The following is a 22763-nucleotide window of genomic DNA, read 5'->3' on the forward strand; positions in this document are numbered from 1 at the left end:
CTGGAGAAGGATGTCATGCTGGGTAAGATGGAGGGTCAGAGAAAAAGAGGAAGACCCCCTAATGAGATGGATTGGCCAGGTGGCATCATTGATGGACTCAAGTGTGGCAGCGGTAGTAAGGTTGGCCCAGGATTGGGCATTGTTTCGTTCTGCTCTGCATGGGGTCGCTATGAGACGGTTCCGACTCAATGGCACCTGACAACAACAAAGGCAAGAAGTGACTGGCTTACAAGCTTTCAAGAGGGAACCTAGATCCAGAGGGCATGGAGGAAGGTAGAATTACCACTGAGTAGTATACAATCTGTCTAGGCGGGGCTGATGAAAGGAAAGCGGATCGGTCTCTTGTGATACAATAGTGAATAATTGTTATCAGTACAGACTGTGAGGGTTGGAAATGTAAGGTAGAAGTTTTGTAGCAAGGAGGGGAGTGATTAACTTTGCAGTCTAGAAGCGGAGGTCCCTGGGACCATCAAGGGAGAAGAGCAGTGAGCGGGACCCTACCCAGAGAAGCAATGATGCCTCAGATGGAGGCAGAGACGATGACATGGAGAAATGGAGCAGCTGGGGACTTTAGACACAGAGAGGGAGAGGGTCTGTGTGCTGATGACTGGGTGGCAGGCTTGTAGTGTATATCCTTTGGTTTGTTGATGATGCATGGAGGGGATTGTAACCATGGCAATGAAACGATATATGATAGGATGAATGTAAAACTAATGTTCTCCCATATAAACGATCACATAATTCACAATAAAACATTAAAAAGAGAGAGAGAAGCGGCAACACCAGGGATGGAGGCAGAGATGATACGTGGAGTGATAGAGCAGCTAAGAACTCTAGAATTATGGAAAGAGAAAGACTGTGTGCTGGTGGTTGGGACACTGGCTTGCAGAATGTGCCCTTTGGTTGGTTGTTTAAACGATTATATATTCCTGAGTGTTTTTGTGTTCATTAAAAAAAAAGCAAAAAACAAACCCAGAGGGAATAGAGAAGCAAATACTGTTAAATTATGATGCATGGAGGGGACTGTAATCATGGCAACTTAAGGAAGTGAAATACAATGAATGTGAAACCAATGTTCTCCAATGTAAACGATCACTAAATTCACAATAAAAACTAAAAAAAAAGAAAACAACAAAAACTTTGAAATAAAAAAAGAACATATAATATGTCCTGAAATAAAAAATTCTAGACATATTAAACTTAGAAACAGCATAATGACAAATACAAACAACCATTTCCGCTACTAATATATTTTCAGCATTGTCTTTTCCCAGGTTTGCATTTTCTTTATTATACTTTTTTATTCATATTTATAACAAAAACAATTAAAATATTACAAAAATATATAACACAAATAGTAAAAATCCCCCCATCTTTACCCTCCCCAGATATTGGTGAATATCCTTCCAAACATTTAACCACATGAATACTGTTTCTTCTTATTATTACATAAATTATTTCATAGTATACATGGAAGTCCTGGTATGGCACTGTAGGATAAGCACAGGTCTGCTAACCGCAAGGTTGGAAGTTCAAACATACCAGCTGCTCCTTGGAAACCTTACATAGGGTCACTATGAGTAGGGATTGACTTGATGGCACTTCACAACAACAGTCGTGGGAACCTTTTATGAAAGTACTTTTAAAACTTACCCATTCTTTTTTTGTTTTAATTTTACTGTGCTTTATCATCATTCATCTATTAGTTTGTCATACTGTGGTGGCTTACATGTAGCTATACTGCTGGAATCTATGTCATCAGTATTTTAAATAACCAACAGGGTCACACATGGAGGACAGGTTTCAGTGGAGCTTCCAGACTAAGACAGACTAGGAAGGAGAGATGGACTAATTCTGAATGCCTAGCTGCTGAAACCTTGTGAATAGCAGTAGAAAGTTTACTTAACAAATCAGTTTTCCAATCAATAATCCACACACACGTTGTTTTGTGACATTGGTTGAAATTTCAACAATGTCTTAGCACTCTTCCCATTCCCTTCAAGGACACCCCATTTGCATTTATGCAGTTCCCTGTTTTTGGTTTGGGGGTAACTTTTCATTTTTGGTTTTGGGCAACTGTTGTCCTTTTGCTTTCGTACACTTCATTGTTCTAAGGAGCACATCTTCATGGTTATTACCATTTATTTCATAGGCTCATCTATTACTGGCTGAGAGGTGGCCTCTCAGAGTGTCTTGAATTTCAGGTTAGAAGGTTGTCTTAGGCAATAGTGTCAGGAGTTCCTCTGGTCTCTTTTAAACAATAAGTTTGGTCTTTTGTTTATTTATTTAGTTATTTGTTTTTAGTTATTTATTTTTTTTAATTTGAATTTTGTTTTACGTTTTTACTCATTATAACTGGGATCTTCCATTGTGGTCCTGGTCAGCATGAGCAGTAGTGGTAATTGGACATCAACTAGTTCTTCTGGTTCTGTGGTTCATGTGGGTCATTAATCCTTTGGACTAATTGTTTCCTTAAGTCTTAGGTTTTCTTCATTCTACATTGCTTCAGGTCAGGGAAGAGACCAATAGCTGCTTCTTAGATGGTCATTTGCAAACTTTTAAGAGCCAGGCACTACTCACTTGACTAGAATGTAGAACATTATATTTATAACTGTTTTGCCATTAGAAATCCCTTGAGACTATGGTCCTTAGTCTACAAGTCCAGTAGTTCAGTCCCAATATCTAAATAGTTTCTATAACTGTGTCCCGTAAATACTCCATTATATATATATATATATATATATGCATGCAGTATTTACAAACGTGTATGTATAAATATCCTCAACCCTACCTGTATGTGAAGGAGCTCTGATGGTTACATGTTGGGCTGCTAACCAAAGGTTCAAATCCACCAGCTGATCCATAAAAGATGAAGTTTTCTGCTCCCATAAAGATTTACAGCCTTGGAAACCATCTATGGGGTTGCTATGAGTCAGAACCAAGTTGACAGCCCACAACTACCAACTACAACCATCATCTATATAGGGACATAGGTGTACTCCCATACAACTTCCCTTACCTATTTAGCATACATATTTACTATGTATCTACTCACAAATCAGTTTATTATTGTTGTTGTTGCTCGATTGTTTATGCTATATAGCATTTACCGTGGTGGTGGTGGTTATGCGTCACGGAGTTGGTTCAGAGTCATAATGACCCTATATAGGGTTTCTGAGGCTGTAAATATTTATGGGAACAGAAAGCCTCATCTTTCTCCCACAGAATGAATAGTAGTTTCAAACTGCTGACCATAAGGTTAGCAGCCCAACTCGTAACCTCTATGCTACCAGAATTCCTTAGCATTAACCGTTGTTGTTGAATGTCGAGTTGGTTTTAACCTATAAACGACCCTGTTTAGGGTTTCTGAGAAGTGGCTGGTGAGCTGGAACCACCAACCTTGAGGCTCAAAGCATGTAACCCTTTTTTCTTGGGTCCATCTCAATGTCCTTCTTCACTTTGATCATGTTGTGATTTCTCCCATGTTGTGTACTGCCTTTCCCTTCACCATAACTGATACTTGTATACTATCTAGCTAATGATTCTCACTCCCTTCTCCTACCATCCCTGGTAATCATCAAAGATTGTTTCTTTCTGTGATAAACCTATTCTTGATTTTTATTACTGACATATTTCACTCAGTATGTCTTCCAGATTCATCCATGTCGTGTTTCACAAATTCATCATTATTCTTGGTTACTATTTAGTATTTTATTGTATGTATGTATGTTGCTGTTAAGTACTGTCAAGTTGGTTCTGACCCATAGTGCCCCTGTTTCTGAGAAGTGGCTGGTGAGCTTGAACCACCAATCTTGCAGTTCAAACTAAATATGCAGTACAGCACATTAGCCCACAGCGCCATACCAGGACTCCTGTATGCTGTATGTATAACATAATGTTTTTCCATTCATCCATTGATGGATATTTAGGTTGTTTCCATTTTTCTGCTACTTGCATAATGGTGCTATGAACATAGGTATATTTCTTCATTCTTCTTAATAGTTGTATTATATTCCTTGTTATATATATATATTTCCAATTACTTAATAATGACTATTAAGAATATTTGATATTTTATTAATGAAAACAATGCTTCAACAAACATATTGTTAGCTTATTTAGACAGTTATATTTACTTGCACATCCTTATTACTTCTCCTTTTAAAAACCAAATACTTTAAGTGAAAATTGAAATATTAGGAATGACTAATAACTAATGGAATAACTGAGTAATGCATGAATTGAAATGTAAAGAAGCAGGATTTTCATAACACTATTGTTTCTCAGTCATACTGAGGCCATCAGAGCAGGAAGCTGTATAAACTGACACTGTTTAAGGGTTGTGTCTGAGTTGATAAGATGGAACATTAGGTTGTTCTGTCCCTACAGAATCCCCTCTTGTGAAGGTCTTCACTTTACTCTCAAGCATATCCTATTTCATTTCCAGAAGTTGCCTTGTTTGTCTCAACTTGCTTCTATTAGGTGTGTTTGGCAGCAGGTAATGTAAATTTTGAAAACGTAAATGTTTCTTTAAAAATACCATTGATCAACTGGACCTACAATTGGAGGGCAGCGAAATGTGAGGCAGTCTTTCTTAATTCCTATTTTGATGAACCCAAAATTCTACGTGCAATATATATACATATATAAGATGTGAATTCTTTAAGGTCTTAGTATAGCTGCTAGCCCTGTATTTTATATTTGTTTTGAATAACTGGTGGCACTGTGGGTTAATGCGCCAGACTGCAAAGCTGTTTGAACTGCAAGGTCGGGGATTCAAGCTCACCTGCTGCTCCTTGGAAACCCTTTACAGGGTTGTTTTGAGTAGGAATCGGCTCACTGGCACTTAACAAAATGTTCATATTTATCTTAAAAAAGAATAAATAGATGGGGAAGGCATGCTCTTTGTGGGACAACGAGGACAATTTTGATGGTGACGACTTTGATGATGTGGAGGAGAAAGGACTAGATGACCTGTAAAATGCCAAGGAAGAGGGCCAGGAAAACGTCGAGATTCTTCCATCAGGGGAGTGACCACAGGCCAACCAGAAGCGGATCACCAAGCTGTACATGACCAAGTACGAGCGAGCCTGCGTGCTGGGCACTGGACCCCTCCAGATCACGATGTGTGCCCCCGTGATGGTGGAGCTGGAGGGGAAGACAGACCTCCTGCTCATCGCCATGAAGGAACTCAAGGCCCGAAAGATCCCCATTATCATTCGCTGCTATCTGCCAGGCAGGAGCTATGAGGATTGGGGCATGGACAAACTCATCACTGACTGAGCCCTAGTCACCTTCCCGCCCCACCTTGGCCTCTACCCTCCTGCTCTTCATCCGTGTAAATAATAAAGTGTTTATATGATGGTTATTGGGGGTTTGAGGGAAGGAGGGAAAATTATTCACAGCTAGAGGGTAGACACATGGCAATGTAGGCAACGTACAAGAAGGAGGGTTGGCAGTAGAATGATAAAAATAGTGGGAGACACAGGATGGAATGCAACAGTCAAAGTGAATAGAGGTAAATACTGTTAACTGATGGGCCATGGAGAGGATTACAACATTGCAATGAAGCAAAACATACAATTTATCAGATGTCAAACTGATGATCTGCTCTGTAACCCATTACTCAATTCACAATAAAAAGTTAAAAAAAAAAATAGATACGACCATTTAAAAATGGTTATATTATTTCCTAGATTAAGTATTTTAATTTTGGGAATAATTATTTTTTACTTGGGAAAGTGGATAGCTCTAGTTTTTGGAACATGTTCTTTAGTGAATTTCTCCTAAATGACAGAGGAAATTTCCAGTGTACTTTAGCAATGAAAGCCACTGAAATAGAGGAGGTGTGGAGCAGGAAATGGGTACGTTCCTCTGCTGTCAGCTTACTGGTGAATTCCAAGATATCAGGCTTCCTGTAGCCTACAACTGTGGTTTTCAATGGTCCTTTTTAAAGGTTAAAGAAATGTTAAGTTTCCCATACAACTAGAGTTATCTTTTATCTATTCAATGTGTAAATGATGAATGGTACCTATAGGATGCTCCCATCTACGTTAATAACTGTGTTGAACTTGATGGGAGTATGAGGCAGATAGATTGGTAATTATTAGCTTAAAATGTGATTTCTCCTTTATTTATGTATGAAACTTTGGTGAAAGTCAGTTAAAAATATCTGAGCAGTGCTTAAAAAAAAAAATCCTCTTCACAGTCTCCATGCTACTTTTAATAACATCTCTGATTATTCTTATTAGATCTTCCCAAGGAGGATGTTATTACTGAAAATCAAAAGCTGATTGTAAGAGGAGAAATTATGCAGTGACAAAAAATTTTAAATTACACAAATATTTTCTCTACATAATTGGAAGTGCAAGAGAGAACTGCAAACATGGAATAGAAGTGGGCTTCAAAAAGTTCATGGAAAATTTCCATCTCTTTCAATTGCATGAACTTTTTTTTTGCATGAACTTTTTGAAGTCCCTTAATATGATATAATTTTGTTTCATATGTGGTGATTTGTATTTTGGCAAGCCTCTCTATCTTCTATGATCCCTCAGATTAGGACATTGGAGATGACAATTCTTATTCCAAAGAAATTAATATCCAGAGATATTTGGTAATGTTGTTTCCAATACTGCAATATCTAAGTTATATAAAGAGAAGTAATCCACTGGGAAAAGTCTTCAGCACTGTTCTTCACAGTTTAGATTCTATCTTAATGTTTCCATTAAAAATGTGGCTGGCATATACGGGAATGTGAATTGGAGCTGACTTAAAGGTCTTCTCTTAAAGGCTTCTTCCTGAGGCAATGGCAGATGGACGTGTTATCATCTGGTTGAGGAACAAGTTCCATTCCATCACGTATTTTGGGTTTACTGGTCTGACGCTCAGCATAATTCTGAAATGAACAAACAGGAACGTTGGTTTACACTTCATTTAATTGAATCTTTCCCACCCCATTATCTTGGCTCTAATGCCATGGTCTTTATTTCCCATGTATTTTCAGACTAAAACCAAAGGTGTGGTTTATTCTGGTCTTAAAGATACATTTTGATATTAATTATGATGTTGTTGTTGTTAGGTGCCATTGAGTTGGTATTGACCCATAGGGATCTTATGCACAGCAGAATGAAACACTGCCTGATCCTGGGCCAACCTCACTATTGTTGCCATGCTTTTGTTCATCAATGCTGCCACTTGGCCAATCCATCTCGTTGGGGGTCTTCCTCTTTTTCTCTGACCCTCCACCTTACCAAACATGATATCCTTCTCCAGTGACTGGTCCCTCCTGACAATTAATTATGATAGGAAGTAATATATTTCATAATCTAACAAGGAAGGAATTGAAATCCGTAATTTTACTTTTATGTAAGACACCTCCACAAAAGGGATATCAAGCTGTGGTGCTGTGAGTGAATGATTTAATATGACCAATCTAGCTAGAGTCTTTGTTTGTTGTTGTTGTTGTCAGGTGCCATCAAGTCGGAACCGACCCATAGCGACTCCATGCACAATATAACGAAACAATGTCCGATCTTGGGCCAACCTCACTACCGCCACCACACTTGATGCCATCAAAGATGCCACCTGGTCAATCCATCTCGTTGGAGGTCTTCCTCTTTTTCTCTGACCCTCCATCTTACCAGCATGACATCCTTCTCCAGCGACTGTTCCCTCTGGACAATATGTCCAAAGTATGAGAGACGAAGTTTAGCCATCCTGGCCTCCAAGGAGCACTCTGGCTGCACTTCTTCCAAAACAGATCTATTGGTTCTTTTGGCAGTCCATGGCACTTTTAGCATTCTCCTCCAACATCACAACTGAAAGGCATCAATTCTTCTACGATCTTCCTTATTCACTGTCCAGCTTTCGCATCCATATGAGGTTATTGAAAATACCATGGCTTGGGTCAGGTGCACCTTAGTCCTCAAGGTGACATCTTTGCTCTTCAACACTTTAAAAAGTTCCTGTGCAGCAGATTTGCCCAATGCAATATGTCATCTGGTCTCTTGACTACTGCTTCCACGAGTGTTGATAGTTGATCCAAGAAGAATGAAGTCCTTGACAACTTCAATCTGTTCTCCATTGATAAGAATGTTGTTTATTGGTCCAGTGGTGAGGATTTTTGTTTTCTTGACATTGAGATGCAATCCATACTGAAGGCTGTGTTCCTTGATCTTCATCAGTAACTCCCACCAAATTACTGGGTAGGACTAGAGGCTGAAGGTAGGTCTGAACTCTGCCTCACAGGAGTCAGGCTTGGGCTGTTGGCTTTGATTCTCTTTCCCACTTTGAAGGCAGAGGAGGTCAGATGCTACTCAGACCATTTTTACAATCTAGTGTCAGAAGTGGGATTAATTACAATGGCTCCAGCTAATGGAAGCATCGTATGATGGAGGTGAGAGCATGCAAACACGTTTTTGTAGGAGAAAGAAGGAAAGGGTGTGGGAATTGAAGCTTTTGATTCCTAGTGCCTGCTTTGGTTGCTGTTGCCTGTAATGGCTTAACAGAAAGTAAAGGATGCTATGTTATAGCAGCAGACAGATAGGGAAATAGAGGATTGAAAAGCCATTTCTGGAGTGGTCTGGGGCAAAAGCCAGGCCCAGATAAGCAAGATGACTGATAGAGATCCAGGGTATCCTGATTCCCCTCAGCCAGAGGTCCAGGGCCACATGCCTATGAATGGGAGTGTAGTCAAAGTGTGGAGAAGAGAAGATGAAGCTGGAGTATTTTTAAAAAAAGTTATGCATTTAGGGTTATGGGTTTATCTGTATGTACTATGGACACTGAATATTTCTCCTAGCTACTATATTGAACATTGTCTAAGGAAGACCATAGAAGAATTGATGCTTTTGAGTTATGGTGCTGGAGGAGAATATTGAAAGTACCATGGGCTGCCAAAAGAACAAACAGATCAGTGTTGGAAGAAGTGCAACCAGAGTGCTCCTTGGAGGCCAGGATGGTCAAACTTCGTGTTTTATACTTCAGACATATTGTCAGTGGCAGAAGAAGGACATCATATTTGGTAAGGTGGAGGGTCAGAGAAAAAGAGGAAGACCCCCAACAAGATGGATTGGCAAAGTGGCAGCATCAATGGGCTTTAGCGTGGCAACGATTGTGAGGATGGCCCAGGATCGGGCAGTGTTTCGTTCTGTTGTGCATAGGGTTGCTATGAGTAAGTACTGACTCGATGGCACCTAACAACAACTATATTGAAACAGACCTATATGTATGAATACTGGGTATTATAGATTATAAAGAATGTGTAACTTTGCCTTCAGCCAATATTTGATTTGGTATGCTAAAAGAGGAAGTAGGATTTGCAAGAAAAGACAGCGCTCATCCAAAATAGCATCCTTCCAGAACTGGAACTAAAAGAGAGCTGGCAAGGAGACTGATAAGCTCATTCATGGTGACCACCTGGGTGCACTCAATGAGTGGAATTACAGGAGGTTTGGTAATGAAGAGATAAGCTAAGTGTGGATATGTTCCATCAGCACCTGTTGACCTAATACAGGGAAGTTAGGAATCAGAGAGAAAGAGAAAGGACTGGCTGGTCTGAGAGCAGGGAATTGTGTGGACTCTGAAGCTTACAGATGGTACTCACTAATCTAGCTTGAATGACTAGGGATAAGTTGACCAGAACCTAATTGAATGAAGAGAAGCGACACTATGAGCTCGTACAAACTGCTGCAATTGGACAGCGTGCTCTAAACTGGACTTTCTTTCTTTCTTTTTTTTAATCTTGCTTATTTCCTCAAAGTACTGGTTTGATTGTTGTTGCTAAATGCTGTTGAATCGGTTCCCAACTCATAGTGACCCTGTAAAGGATTTCTGAGGAGTGGCTGGTAAGTTTGAACCGCTGACCTTGCAGTTCAAACCAACCTTCCAGTCCAGTGCATTATCCTAAAAGGCTACACAGGACTCCGCTGGTTTGACAGGGATGGGCAATTTAGAAATTGACTATCTAAAACAGAGGGAGAAAAAGGCACGAAGTGGCTGGTTTACACACTTTCATGGGTGTCTTACTCTCAAAATGAGGAAGGCAAGAAAGAATCCCCACTAGTTTCTTCTTTTTCTGAAGGGTCTGAGCAAGAGAAGATTGGGTACAGTTATTCCTCCACGTATGAAATGGATAATGGTTAGAAGCCACAGGGATGACCTGTAGTGCAATGATTTTCTTGATATGGCTCTTCTAGTCCTAGTCTTTGTTACTTCTAACCAAAGATTGGGTGTTTTTGTTGCTAAATGCTGTCAAGTCAGTTTTGACTCATAGCAACCCTGTAGAGGGTTTCGAAGGAATAGCGACTTTGAAGTTAGCAATTCAACGCTTATCGTACAGCACCATACCAGACCCCAATATGTAAATGATTGGGTTGTTGTCATGTTGTAGGACTAAGCAGATGTGGGGTGCTTGTGTTCCACCAAGGAGATTGGATAGCTTAATAATAATGAAAATAAGGTACTTGACTGGATTTCTGGTGTGACATTGTAAGATTAGCACTGGACTGTGAACCATAAGTTTGGCAGTTCAAACCCATCAGCTGCTCCTCAGAAACCCTATACAGGGTCACTATGAGTCGGAGCTGACTCAACAGCACTTAACAACAACAACAAAGGTACTTGACACCCGTGTGGAGGTGAGAGCATGCACATGTTAATGTGAAAAGTGGTCAGTTTTGCCATCATCCCATTAGCCTTACACTATCCAAAAGGCAGAAAGGGAGATCTCACTACCATCAACAGAGAAGAGCCAGGAGTGGAGTGTGTCCTTTGGGTCCAAAGTCCCTCCACTGAACCTCCTCAATATAGAAGACAGGCAGCTGTGACACCAGAGACGGCAGACAGGGACAAGCAGTGGCAGAGATGGCAGCAGCAGAGGCAGCAGAACCAAGAGATCATCACAAGGCAGAGTGGTGGAGGAAGGAAGCTGAGGGCCTTTGGGCAGGAGATGTATAGTGGAGTGGGGTGCCTCTGAGTACTTGGGCTAGGTTTACCAACCCACAGAACTAGAGCTGAGTGCCTTCACGTTTGGACTTACTGGTACAATCAAGTACCTCTGAGCACGTAATCAGCAGAGCTGAAAGGGTTTTGTAGCACTTGCCAAGCAGGTCAGAGATTGGGCCAAGGACCACAGAGAGACCTGCCTGGAGACACGGCTGAGGAGAAGCTGTCCACACCACAGAGCTATACCCTGAATGCTTCTGAACCTGAATTATGACCTGTTGCTGCCCTAATAAAGAGTCCTGGTGTGGCGCTGAGACTACTAGGTTGGTTTGAACTGCAAGATCGGTGGTTCAGTCTCACCAGCTGCTCCTTGGAAATCATGTACAGGGTCACTATGGGTCAGAACCAATTCAACAGCACTTAATAACAACAACTTCCCTATTAAACCCTATAACCATGAGAAGCGTCTGTGAGTTATTAAACCAATGAATTATCAAACCCAGAATAAATGTAAAATGCTGTAGGAGGGACGGCTGATGTCAGAACTAGTGAAAAGGTTGGATGGGAAAAGCATGTCTGACCTCTGGCTCATGGGAACAGACCTTGTGTTGTTGATTTTGATTCACTTTCCCCTCTATAAAGTTAGAGGAGATCAACACTGCCCCCATGCCGTTTTACACAAGCCAAATGTCCTTGAAACAGCTTAGTTGCTATGAGTTGGTCCGGACCCATAGGAGCTCTATGTACAATGGAATCTGACGTTGTGATCAGAATTTTCATTGGCTGGTTTTCAGACGTAGTCACCAAGTCTCACTTTCTAGTCTGTCTTAGTCTGGAAGTTCTGCTGAAACCTGTTCAGCATCATAACAACATGCAGGCCTCCACTGACAGATGGGTGGTAGGTACACACGAGGGACACTGGCTGGGAATCAAATGTGGGTCTCTTGCATGGAAGGGAAGAATTCTATCTCTGGACCATCACTGCCCTCAAAATACACAGCACCTGTTAGCACGTAGCCTTCCCTTGTTAATTAGTACTTTGTTGTGAACTCTGCTAATACAATACTCAAATGGGTAAGCAAAGATGATAAGCAACTCAAAGTAAAGTTGGTGCTCACCTTCTTCCACTCTGACCACTAAACTGATAGTCCTACAATTTGTATATTTCAGCCAGTGGTTCTAAGTATATTTTAGCTGTTCTTTCCTGATACTGGACCAAGACCAACAAAGTGCTAATAAGTTGTTGTTGTTGTTAAGTGTTTTCGAGTAGGTTCTAACACGTAGTGACCCAGTATAGGGTTTCTGAGGAGCGGCTGGTGGGCTTGAACTGCTGACCTTGTGGTTCAAACAGACCTTGTGGTCCAGGGCTTTATCCTGCGGCACAACACCAGGACTCCAATATAAGTACATGAGCCTAATTAATAATTTAGAGGAAGGTAGTAAAAGAAAAAAGCTAGCATTCACTAGTTGCTAGAAGCAAACCCCTTTAAGAGCAGGGCTGCTTCAAGCAAACGGTAAAATTTATCTTTTTTTTTCTTTTATGAGAGGATAGTATCTAGATGAATTGGAGGAAATTAATTTTTCCATTTTAAAATTCTTCCTGGCTAATTTTACTGAGTAAATGCAAGGTAGTTACCCAAAGAACCAATCCTCAGATTCTCAGTAAACATTTGTACTTCAGGATTCAGTTCTAAGGTATTAAAATTATACATACTATAAATATTTTTCATTTTTTGATTGCTTTACATAGCAAGTTAATATTTACTTTCCACCCTGTAATCTTTCTAAAGGACTCCAAGTTATGATAGGATCTTAAGCAACAGGATAAAAAGGAGTTGGATATTTTGAGTAGAATGAGATATTCATGATATCTTATTTTTGAGAAAAGTAAAAATGTTCTCTGAGGTTAAGAGAACATCTACCCTAGGAACTCCAAAAGGCATTTAATAAAAAATAGCATTGACAAGAAGGGAGGAGCTTCTAATATATACATACAGGAACTCTCTGTAACGTTGTAGGATAATGTAATGGACCACAAGGTCAGTTTGAACCACAAGGTCATGGTGATTCAATGAGTTGGAACCGACTCGATGGCACTTAACAGCAATCATTGTTTTTCATAATATTGAATGGAGATCAAATATGGTGGCCACAAAGAGACTATCTTTCTATAGGCTGATGCTTCAAGTTAGCAAGAGTTCCAAAGGCTGATGATCCTTCCAGAAATGAGATAGTCAGGGCAAGCACATAGTCTGAGGACATGTGACCCAGCCGGAATCACATTTTGAACTGACCTGCAGTACACTATAATAGTAGCAGTAAAGTCTGTGCGGCTCTAGCAGATCCCTAGCCATCAGTTGTCCTTCTTTTGCTATCTTCTTGGCTTCTTCATCATTTTCCTGAAAGGTTTAAAAAGAAAAAACACGTGAAAATTACTTCTGAGACCCACAAAGAAAGCTAGGTGTAAGGGTGAGTGAGATAGGGCAGGTGTGATGATGTTGAATGGGAAGAGCCTCGGAGATATGAACCACAGTGGAAATATAATTTACGAATGAGGCTATCTATATTGGTTTGGGGTTCTATGAAGGTAAGACTTTCTAAAAAAAACTAAAATACAATGAAGACTGAGACTATGGAAATAGACACAGTATTGTCTTTGCTAGATCTGTTATCTAAGGCTCTCATCTATGCCTCCATCCTAGTACTCTCTGCTTGGAATTAACATGCACACCAGAATGAAGTGACTCAGGTTTCATGTTATAGCAGCATCTAAAAGTTCCACCAAAATATGCAATCAGAGCCAAAAAATTGTGTTATAAGATGGTAACAATGAAAAAATACGTTGTTGTTTTAATGAACAATTCAGTCCTTAATACCCTCAGGCTGTTCCTTCAGTACCAGGAATAGTTAGCGTTCCTAATTATATTTTTGGAAAACAGCTAATCTTCTACAATGCTGCCCATAGGAAAAGCCATTTTCAAGCAATTCTGACTCCTATAAAATCACTGTTTATAAGGGTCACAAAAATAACTTTACCTCAGGAACCCAATTATTCCATAACTAAATATTGCTTCTCAGAAACTTAGAAACCAAGTAAAGGCTTATAATGGAAAGGTACATTTAATTTTTTTTTATTATAAAATACAATGGCTTTTAATACAGTTTTAAAAAAGGATTAATCTTTTATAGGAAACTGGATTCTTGGGATGCTGTATAGCACCATGTTAAGAATTTATACCTTTTTTTTTTTTAACAAATAAAGACGAAAAGAATGATATAATTGCCTTAAGTGTTTTCTTGTGCATAAAATCCTTTAACTCTGTTGTTATTTTAACTTTTTATTGTGATTTGGGTGGAAGTTTACAGAACAAATTGGTTTTCCATTCAACAATACAGACACATTTCGTTTTGCGACATAGATTGTACTCCCCATAATGTAACAGCACTCTCCCTACTTCCTTCCTGTGTTTACTGGTTCCATTTGCCCTTCTTTCCTATCCCTTCCTGGTTTCCAAGGTTCATCCCAGGACAAGTGATGTCCTTTGATCTTCTATGGTTGACTGCTCTAAGGAGTGCATATCTCCCTGGCCTTACTGTTCACCTTATAGGCCTATCATTTGGCTGAAAGTTGAGCCATGGGGTGAATTCAATTTCAAGCCTGAAGGGTGTCTAAGGGTCATAGTATCAGGGGTTCCTTCATCTCTAACAGTATGGTAAGTCAGGTCTTTTATTAAATTTATTTTATTTACTACTTTGAGTTGTAGTCTACATTTTTCTCACATTCTATTCAGGACCCTTTTCAGAGCAGTCAGCAGTAATAATTGGGCACTATCTAGTGCTTTTGGTTTCAGGTTGGACACAGATTCATGTGGTTCATCAGTCCTTTGGACTAATTGTTTCCTTGTATCTATGATTTTCTTCACTATTCATTGCTCTGGATGGAGTGAATCAATAGTTATACCTTAGATGGCTGCTCACAAGCTTTTAAGATCCCAGCTGTTACTCTCCAAAGAATAATGCAGAACATTGTTTTTGTGGACTGTTATAACAACAGACTATGGTATCCCCCGAGATCATGACTCTGAGCCCAAGACACAGACCTAGCAACTCATTCCCTCAGTACCCCTATATTTTAAAATTGTAATTTACATTTGGTATGTTCTTATTTATGTGTATAATGAACAATAATTCATTTAAAAATCCATATTCTATTTAACAATCAACTTCAAATCTTATTAAAAGCCTTTAAAATGTGAATTGTTGTTGTTGTTACATGCTGTGGAGTCGGTTCCGACTCATAGTGACCCTGCACAGGGTTTCCGAGGCTTCAAGTCTTTACGGGAGCAGAAAGCCTCATCTTTCTCCTGCAGAACAGCTGTTAGTTTCAAACTGCCAACTTTGAGGTTAGTAGCCCAATTTGTAACCACTATGCTACCAGAGCCTCTTTAAAATGTGAATAGAGGGTATATAAAATTATCAAGTTGATTCTTTGGCTATTTCAAGGGAATAAAAATTTCAGAAAACAACATTTCTTTTGATTAAATCATGTCAAATAAATGTGCAGTGATAGACACCAAGCTGTGGTGGCTCTGTAGAATAAACACTGGACTGCAAACCAGATGGTCAATGGTTTGAGCCCACCAACTGGTCCATGGGAGAAAGATGAGTCTTTTTGCTTCTGCAAAGATTTACAGTTTTGGAAACCCTATACAGGGTTGCTATGAGTTGGAATTGATGTGATGATTCAAAACAACAACAACAAAGAAACTAAAATGATGGAAAACTTACCTTGGCCCATTTAATTTTCTCTAATAAATCACTAAGATCTCTTTTAATTGGTACATAATGTTTCCAAGGTTTCAGTGCTGTGTAGAAATGCTCATAATATGGTGAGGCCTGCTTTAGAACCAGACTGTCGCCCAGCATGAGATAAGGAAATCTGTAAGCTGCCACAGTTCCATCCACATTCACTTGATATTTATACTAAAAAATTAAAAACAAACAAATGAAATTGTTAACAAAACCATTTGCTTCACTCTTGCTTCTTATTAACATTCTAACACTAAAGACAGAATTATTTTCCATTTTCCAACTTTAGAGTTTAAAAGTTGTATATTATATTTGTCAACCACTTTTACTTGTATTAAAATCATAACACATCTTTAGCACATAAGTTTTAAGAGCTATAATGCATTTAAAGATGAGATGTTGAAAAGTTTTATGAACTATTTTAGGAATTTTAAGAAATTCAACTGTGTTTATGTAATTCAGAATTCTGCAACCGAAGAGGAAAACCATTTTCAAAAGTTCTATATTTATTACCAGAGAGATGTTTACTTGAGTTTTATTGACTATGCAAAAATTTTGATTGTATGGATCATGAAAAGCTATGTACAATATTGCCGATAATGAGTATTTGGGAACACTTAATTGTGCTTATGAGGAACCTGTACATAGATCAAGAGGCAGTCATTTGAACAGAATAAGTGGACACTGAATGGCTTAAAATTAGGAAAGGTATGCACCAAGGTTGTATTCTTTCACCTTACTTATTCATTCTGTACACTAAGCAAATAATCTGAGAAGCTGGATGGTATGAGGAAGAATGTCGCATCAGGATTGGAGGAAGACTCATTAAATACCTATGATATGCAGATGATACAATCTTGCTTGCTGAAAGCCAAGAAGACTTAAAATACTGATAAAGAAAAAAGACAACAGCCTTCACTATGGATTGCACCTCAATGTAAAGAAGACAAAAATCCTCACCACTGGAGCAATAAACATCATGATAAACAGAGAAAAGATTGAAGTTGTCAAACACTTCATTTTGCTTGGATCCACTATCAACACTCATGGAAGCAGCATTCAAGAAATCAACCAATGTATAGCATTAGGCAAATCTGCTGCACAAGACCTCTTTAAAGTATTCAAAAGTAAAGATCAGTTTGAGGACTAAAGTGCATCTAACTAAGGAGCTCTGGTAGCATGGTGGTTACGAATCGGGCTGCGAGTCGCAATGCCAGCAGTTTGAAACTACCAGTGGTTCTGTGGGAGAAAGATGAGGCATTCCGCTCCCGTAAAGATTTACAGCCTCAGAAACCCTGTGCAGGGTCGCTATGAGTCGGAACAGACTCCACGGCACATAACAACAACAACAACAATAACCTAAGCTATAGTATTTTCAATTGCTTCATACGCATTTGAAAGTTGGACGGTGAATAAGGAAAACTGTAGGATTGAAGCATTTGTGTTACGGTGTTGGAAGAGAATATTAAAAGTACCATGGACTGCTAGAAAAACAAACAAATCAGTGTTAGAAGAAGTACAACCAGAAAGCTCCTTAGTAACCAGACGGTGAGATTTTGTCTCTCATACTTTGGACATATTAGCAGGCGGGACCAGTCATGCTCGGTAAAGTGGAGGGTCAGTGAAAAATAGAAAGACCCCCAATGAGATGGATTAGTACAGTGGCAGTGCAATGGGCTCAAACCTTACAACGATTGTGAGGCTGGCACAGGACTGAGCAGTGTTTTGTTCTATTGTGGATATGAGTGCCATGAGTTGAACTAACTCAAAGGAACCTAACAACAACATATTTATTAAAGCTGAATATTGATAACAATTTACACTTTTATTTATGTTGTTAAGTGCTGTCCAGTTGCTTCCGAACACTGTTGAAAATAATGGAGCCAAAAATCTGACAACTGTGTTGCCACAAACCTTCAATTTGTAAAAAATGCAAATCTGTAAAGTGCAGTAAAGCAAAGTGCAATAAAATGAGGCATGCCTTTATATGGAATTTGTATTTTCTATTTACAAAAGGGATTGAGCTCGCTTCATGTAATTTATATTCCAAGTGCCTTAAAACAAATACAAAACAGAGAAAAATAAGAACAATAAATACAGCAAAATCCTTGGCTACCCCCTCTACTATATTTTAAGCCTTCAATTTAGCTCTGAGCTATTTGGCAGACAAAGTAATAAAAAAATAAAACAAACCATAATGAGTTTGCAATCTCCTATGACTGATAAAAAAATGTGTGCCAGTTCATAAAACAGGATAAATTTGCCGAAGCACAGCTATTTAGTAAACTTTCAGCACAAATTTATCACCAGACCCATGGTGGTGGTGGTGGTGGTGGTGGTTATGTGCCGTGGAGTTGGTTCCAACTCACAGCGACCCTGTACAGGGTTTCTGAGGTTGTAAATTTCTGCGGGAACAGAAAGCCTCATCTTTCTCCAGAGAAACAGCTGGTAGTTTTGAACTGACCTTGTGGTTCACAGCCTGATTCTTAACAACTATGCTATCAGAGCTCCTTCACCAGACCCATATAACCAAAAAAACTAACCCTATTGCTGTTCTGTTGTGCATAGGGTCGCTATGAGTCAGTACCGGCTTGGCACCTAACAATAACAACAACATTGCCATCAGAGTCCTGGTGTGTCTCTGCATGATAATGCACTGGACCGCAAGCTCGGTTTAAACGGCAAGGTTGGCCATTCAAACCCCCAGCTGATCCTCTGAAACTCTATATAGGGTCTCTATGTGTCGAACCGACTCAACAGCACTTAACAAAAACAACATTGCTATAGATAGGATTCTGTCTCAGGGCAACACCATGTAGTACAAAGCAAAACGGCTCCAACCTGCTGATGACATGAAAAGACCTTTCAGCTCATTATACTGTTGTTACGTGCCATAAGTTGATTTGGACTCAGAGTCACTGCAGTCGGACAGAGTCCAACTAACCCATAGAGTTTTCTAAACTGTGAAAATTACGGGAGCAGATCACCAGAATTTTTCTCACAGAGTTTGAACCATCAGCCTTTGGGTTAGTAAAGTAGTATTTAACTGTTTGGTTACCAGTGCTGCTTGCAGATCCATATATCCACTCACTACAGACGAGTTAATTCTTACTCATCATGACCCTATAGGATAGAGTAGAACTGCTTCATAGAGTTTCAAAGGCTGTAAATCTTTATGGACATTGACTGCTACGTCTTTCTCCTGTGAAGTGGCTGGTGGATTCACACCGCTGACCTTTTGGTTAGCAGTTAAGTATTTTAACCACTGTGCCACCAGTAGAGAAAAGGGTAAGAAGTATTAACAGACAATCTACAAAAAGAAAATTTTTGAGAGATCAATGATCCTATTAAATGTTACTCAACCTTATAGCGAGACACCATAATATACCCATCATATTGGCAAAATATAAAAGCCTGACAATACGAAGTGTTGGATAGATTATGAGACAACAGCTAGTGAGCACTTAGTTTCATACAACTGTTCTAGGCTAAAAATAGATTTTAGGCTTTTGGTTTACTTTTCGCCACTGTTCTTCAAGGACTCCTTCTGAGACCCTTATGGAAGGACTAAAGTGCATACCTTAAAAAAGTCAAAGAAACCCATCAACTTTGATTTTCCAAGCTCCTTCTCCTTGTCTTGGAAAAAGAAATAGCCTGTAATTCCTGCATCTAGTAGCTGTGGATTTTCTTTGGACAACTGTACCAACTGAAGTCTTTCCTCTCGGCTATCTCTGCCTCTGAAGAAAGCTTTCTCTGTTTTATTGATCCAGGAGGGCCCTAGAAATTTGAGGTCATAAAAAAAATTAGTTACGAATTTGGCATTTTTACATGATAAGCAGAGTCATCTTTAGTCTATCACTATCAGTTAAGATGTTAAAGTTCTTTTTATCACCATTCTATCTTCTAAAGGATATGGTAGTTCCAAAAAATATGACATTGCATCTCAATTATGCTAGAGAAATTTTCAAGAATAAATCTTTAAATACAACCCTCATGCAAATAAAATATTTGTTTGTTGCATGACACTAAAAATATTCAAAATAACGTTGGACCAACTCTAAAGCAAAAAGAGATTACTTCAGTGTCTTGGCCCATTCACCAAGGCATTAGCTTTTATCTTTTGTGTTTCACATTCAAACACGAAATAGGCTTCTCTTTTAAGACAGAGTGACCAGTGAGAACTACATAACCAAGTAACCCCTATAAATCTTTAATACTAAAGTTGCTCAGCATTTTAAGCACATCGCTTTTGAACACAGGGAAGACTTCCTAATATGCTGTCAAATGCAATTACAGAATGTATTTACAACTCAAATATGTATTTTTTTGTTAAGTGCCATTGAGTCTGTTCCGACTCATAGCAACTCTGTTTAGGGTTTCTGAGGAGTAGCTGGGGCGTTTCAACCAGCAACCTTGTGGTTAGCAGTCCAGTGCTTATCATAATGGTTCCACACCAGGACTACATATATGTATGTATATATATACATTTATATTCTCTTCTTTGGCAAGGGATTTTTTTCTGGAAGAATAATATAAATCTGTTTCTGTTATCATAAAAGCAAACAGTTATTAGTTAACATTTCTCAGCGTTCTGTGGAATGACTCATTAAACACAGAAATTGCAGATGTCAACAGTACAAAGGTCTGTACTATCTTAGCACACTTTTCAGTAGTTCACTGTTGTAAAATAAAAACTAGGTATGTTTTCATTTTATGTTATCTCCAGGTAGTTTATAAAGTCTCTGGTCTCATCTACCAATGAAGTCTAACACACCCCAATAAGCAGGTAGAGGCTATCAACACAAGGCAGGGTTTTTGCTTCTTAGGACTTTGGTGTGGGGAACAAAAAGGTGTGTTTTGTCACAAATCTAAGACCATCACACACGGAAAAGATTTTAAAGGAACAAGGGAAGTAGGAAGAGGAAAGGGGACAATTTCTTACAACATGTTGGAGTCAGGAACATTCTAATTACAAAGATCATCACTATTCTGTTACATTTGCATACACTTGTGTATTCTTCATAATTCTCATTCACTACTTCCAGCATCACTGAGGCATTAGTGTCAGAATTATCTTAACTGGCAATTTTGCAAAATCCCCATATTTTCAAATGGTAATAAGTGATTAACTGAAAGGAGATTCGATTTTCCAGGAAGAGTAGGGTTTGGACATTTATAGCTCAATCCAGTTATCTTTAGTTTTTGGACTAGAAGACTTCTAAACAAACTACTTCAAAGTTTAGGGTGCCGTTTTTCGGTTATTGCTAAAAATAATAAATATAGTTATTTAAATATATGCATTTACTTTATCTCACCAAACATCTTTTTCATCTTATTTCTTAAGTGTATAAGCTTTTCCCTAGAGAATTAACCTTAACATACCTGTATTTCCCTGAATGGAGAGGAGATCATTAGTAACACCCCTCATTGCTTCAAGTGTGGAGTGGGTAATGTCATACGTAGGAAGGATAACATCTCTTGAATCCAGAGAGCCACACCATGAAATGATAGGGATAGGGCCAGGTGTTTCACTGACGTTCCGATGTTCCAAGGGCCAATCTCCAACATTAATATAAAATTCTAAATCAGGGAGAAGGACCTAAATAAACAAAATACAAACATCAGTTATGACAAGTCCTTAGTCTTTGATATGGAATACTCTGCTCTTTGACTTTCTGAAAGAACTGAACATTTGGAAACACTAGGAAAAGACAGAAGAATGTCTCTTGGTCATCAAAAAAAATTATTTTTAAATCACAGGTGAGGACGCTACATGGCAAGTTCACATAAGAATTGATAACCTCTGTTCAGAGATAACACTTAAAGTTATGTTTAGTATTACAGAAGCTGAAATTGCATAGAGAGGCCAAGTTGAGTGGCTTCAAGACTTTCCTCTGCTAGCTGCCTAATTGAGAATCTGCAGTCAGATTGATCCTTGTTTTCCCTTCACTGTACCCTCCTTTCATCTTCCTTTGTTTCTAGAATCTGCTATCCAATTCCTATCTCCAAGATCAATGATTTACTGTGCATCTCTACTACCTCTTACCTAAACTGTTGCAGTACGTCTTTCCTAAGTGCTCTGATTCTATCCTCTCGCCACTCTAATATGCTCTCCATATTGCTGCCCAAATTCTAAAACCAAAATTAATATGTCATTACCTGGTGTGGTGCTACCAGATGAGCACTGGACTGCTAACCACAGGCTGGTGGTTCTAACTCACCAGTTGCTTCTTGGAAATTCTATACAGGGTCGCTATGAGTTGGAACTGACTGGACAGCACTTAACAACAACAACCATGCTTAGTGCATTGGGCAAATCTGCTGCAAATGATCTCTTTAAAGTGTTAAAGAGCAAAGATAATAATTTGAGGATTAAGGTATGCCTGAACCAAGCCATGGTATTTTCAATAGCCTCACATGAATGTGAAATTTGGACAATGAATAAGGAAGACCAGAGAAGAACTGATGCGTTTGAATTATGGTGTTGGAGAAGAATATTTAAAGTACCATGGACTGTCAGAAGAACAAACAAATCTGTGTTGGAATAATGCTCCTTAGAGGCAAGGATGGTGAGACTTTGTCTCTCATTCGTTGGACATCTGTCATAAGTGATTAGTTCCTGGAGAAGGACATCATGTGTGGTAAGAGAGTCAATGAAAAAGAGGACACCCTCAATAAGATGGATTGACACAGTGGCAGCAACAATGGGTTCAAACATTACAACTGTTTAGATGGTGCAGGACTTGTAAGTGCATTGTTGGGTTTTTTTTGTGTGCACTGGGTCACTATGCATTGGAATCAATTTAGGGCACCTAATAACAGTAGCAAAGGAGCTCTGGTAGCGTAGTGGTTACGAATCGGGCTGCGAACCATAAGGTCAGCAGTTCGAAACTACCAGCGGTTCCACGGGAGAAAGATGAGGCATTTTGCTCCCGTAAAGATTTACAGCCTCGGAAACCCTGTGCAGGGTCGCTATGAGTCAGAACCGACTACACGGCACATAACAACAA

At 39.1% G+C, this 22763-nt stretch overlaps 1 protein-coding gene and 1 pseudogene across 1 annotated transcript in view; one reads left to right on the forward strand and one right to left on the reverse strand.

Moving 5' to 3' along the window:
• The first annotated feature begins 4887 nt into the window (after positions 1 to 4887).
• On the forward strand, positions 4888 to 5283 carry LOC102812200 (annotated as a pseudogene).
• Positions 5284 to 6625: 1342 nt separating this feature from the next.
• KDELC2 (KDEL (Lys-Asp-Glu-Leu) containing 2) overlaps positions 6626 to 22763 on the reverse strand; it is a 43273-nt gene continuing 27135 nt past the window's right edge. The window contains exons 4-8 of the mRNA XM_006833801.1: positions 21136 to 21352; positions 19334 to 19530; positions 15733 to 15927; positions 13239 to 13343; positions 6626 to 6895 (exon numbers count right to left, since the gene is read on the reverse strand). Of these exons, the coding sequence (XP_006833864.1) occupies positions 6770 to 6895; positions 13239 to 13343; positions 15733 to 15927; positions 19334 to 19530; positions 21136 to 21352 (840 nt within the window). The 3' untranslated portion in view covers positions 6626 to 6769. The remainder of the gene's footprint in view (positions 6896 to 13238; positions 13344 to 15732; positions 15928 to 19333; positions 19531 to 21135; positions 21353 to 22763) is intronic.

This window comes from Chrysochloris asiatica, unplaced genomic scaffold (genome assembly GCF_000296735.1).
Source record: "Chrysochloris asiatica unplaced genomic scaffold, ChrAsi1.0 scaffold00008, whole genome shotgun sequence".
Lineage (NCBI taxonomy): Eukaryota > Metazoa > Chordata > Mammalia > Afrosoricida > Chrysochloridae > Chrysochloris > Chrysochloris asiatica.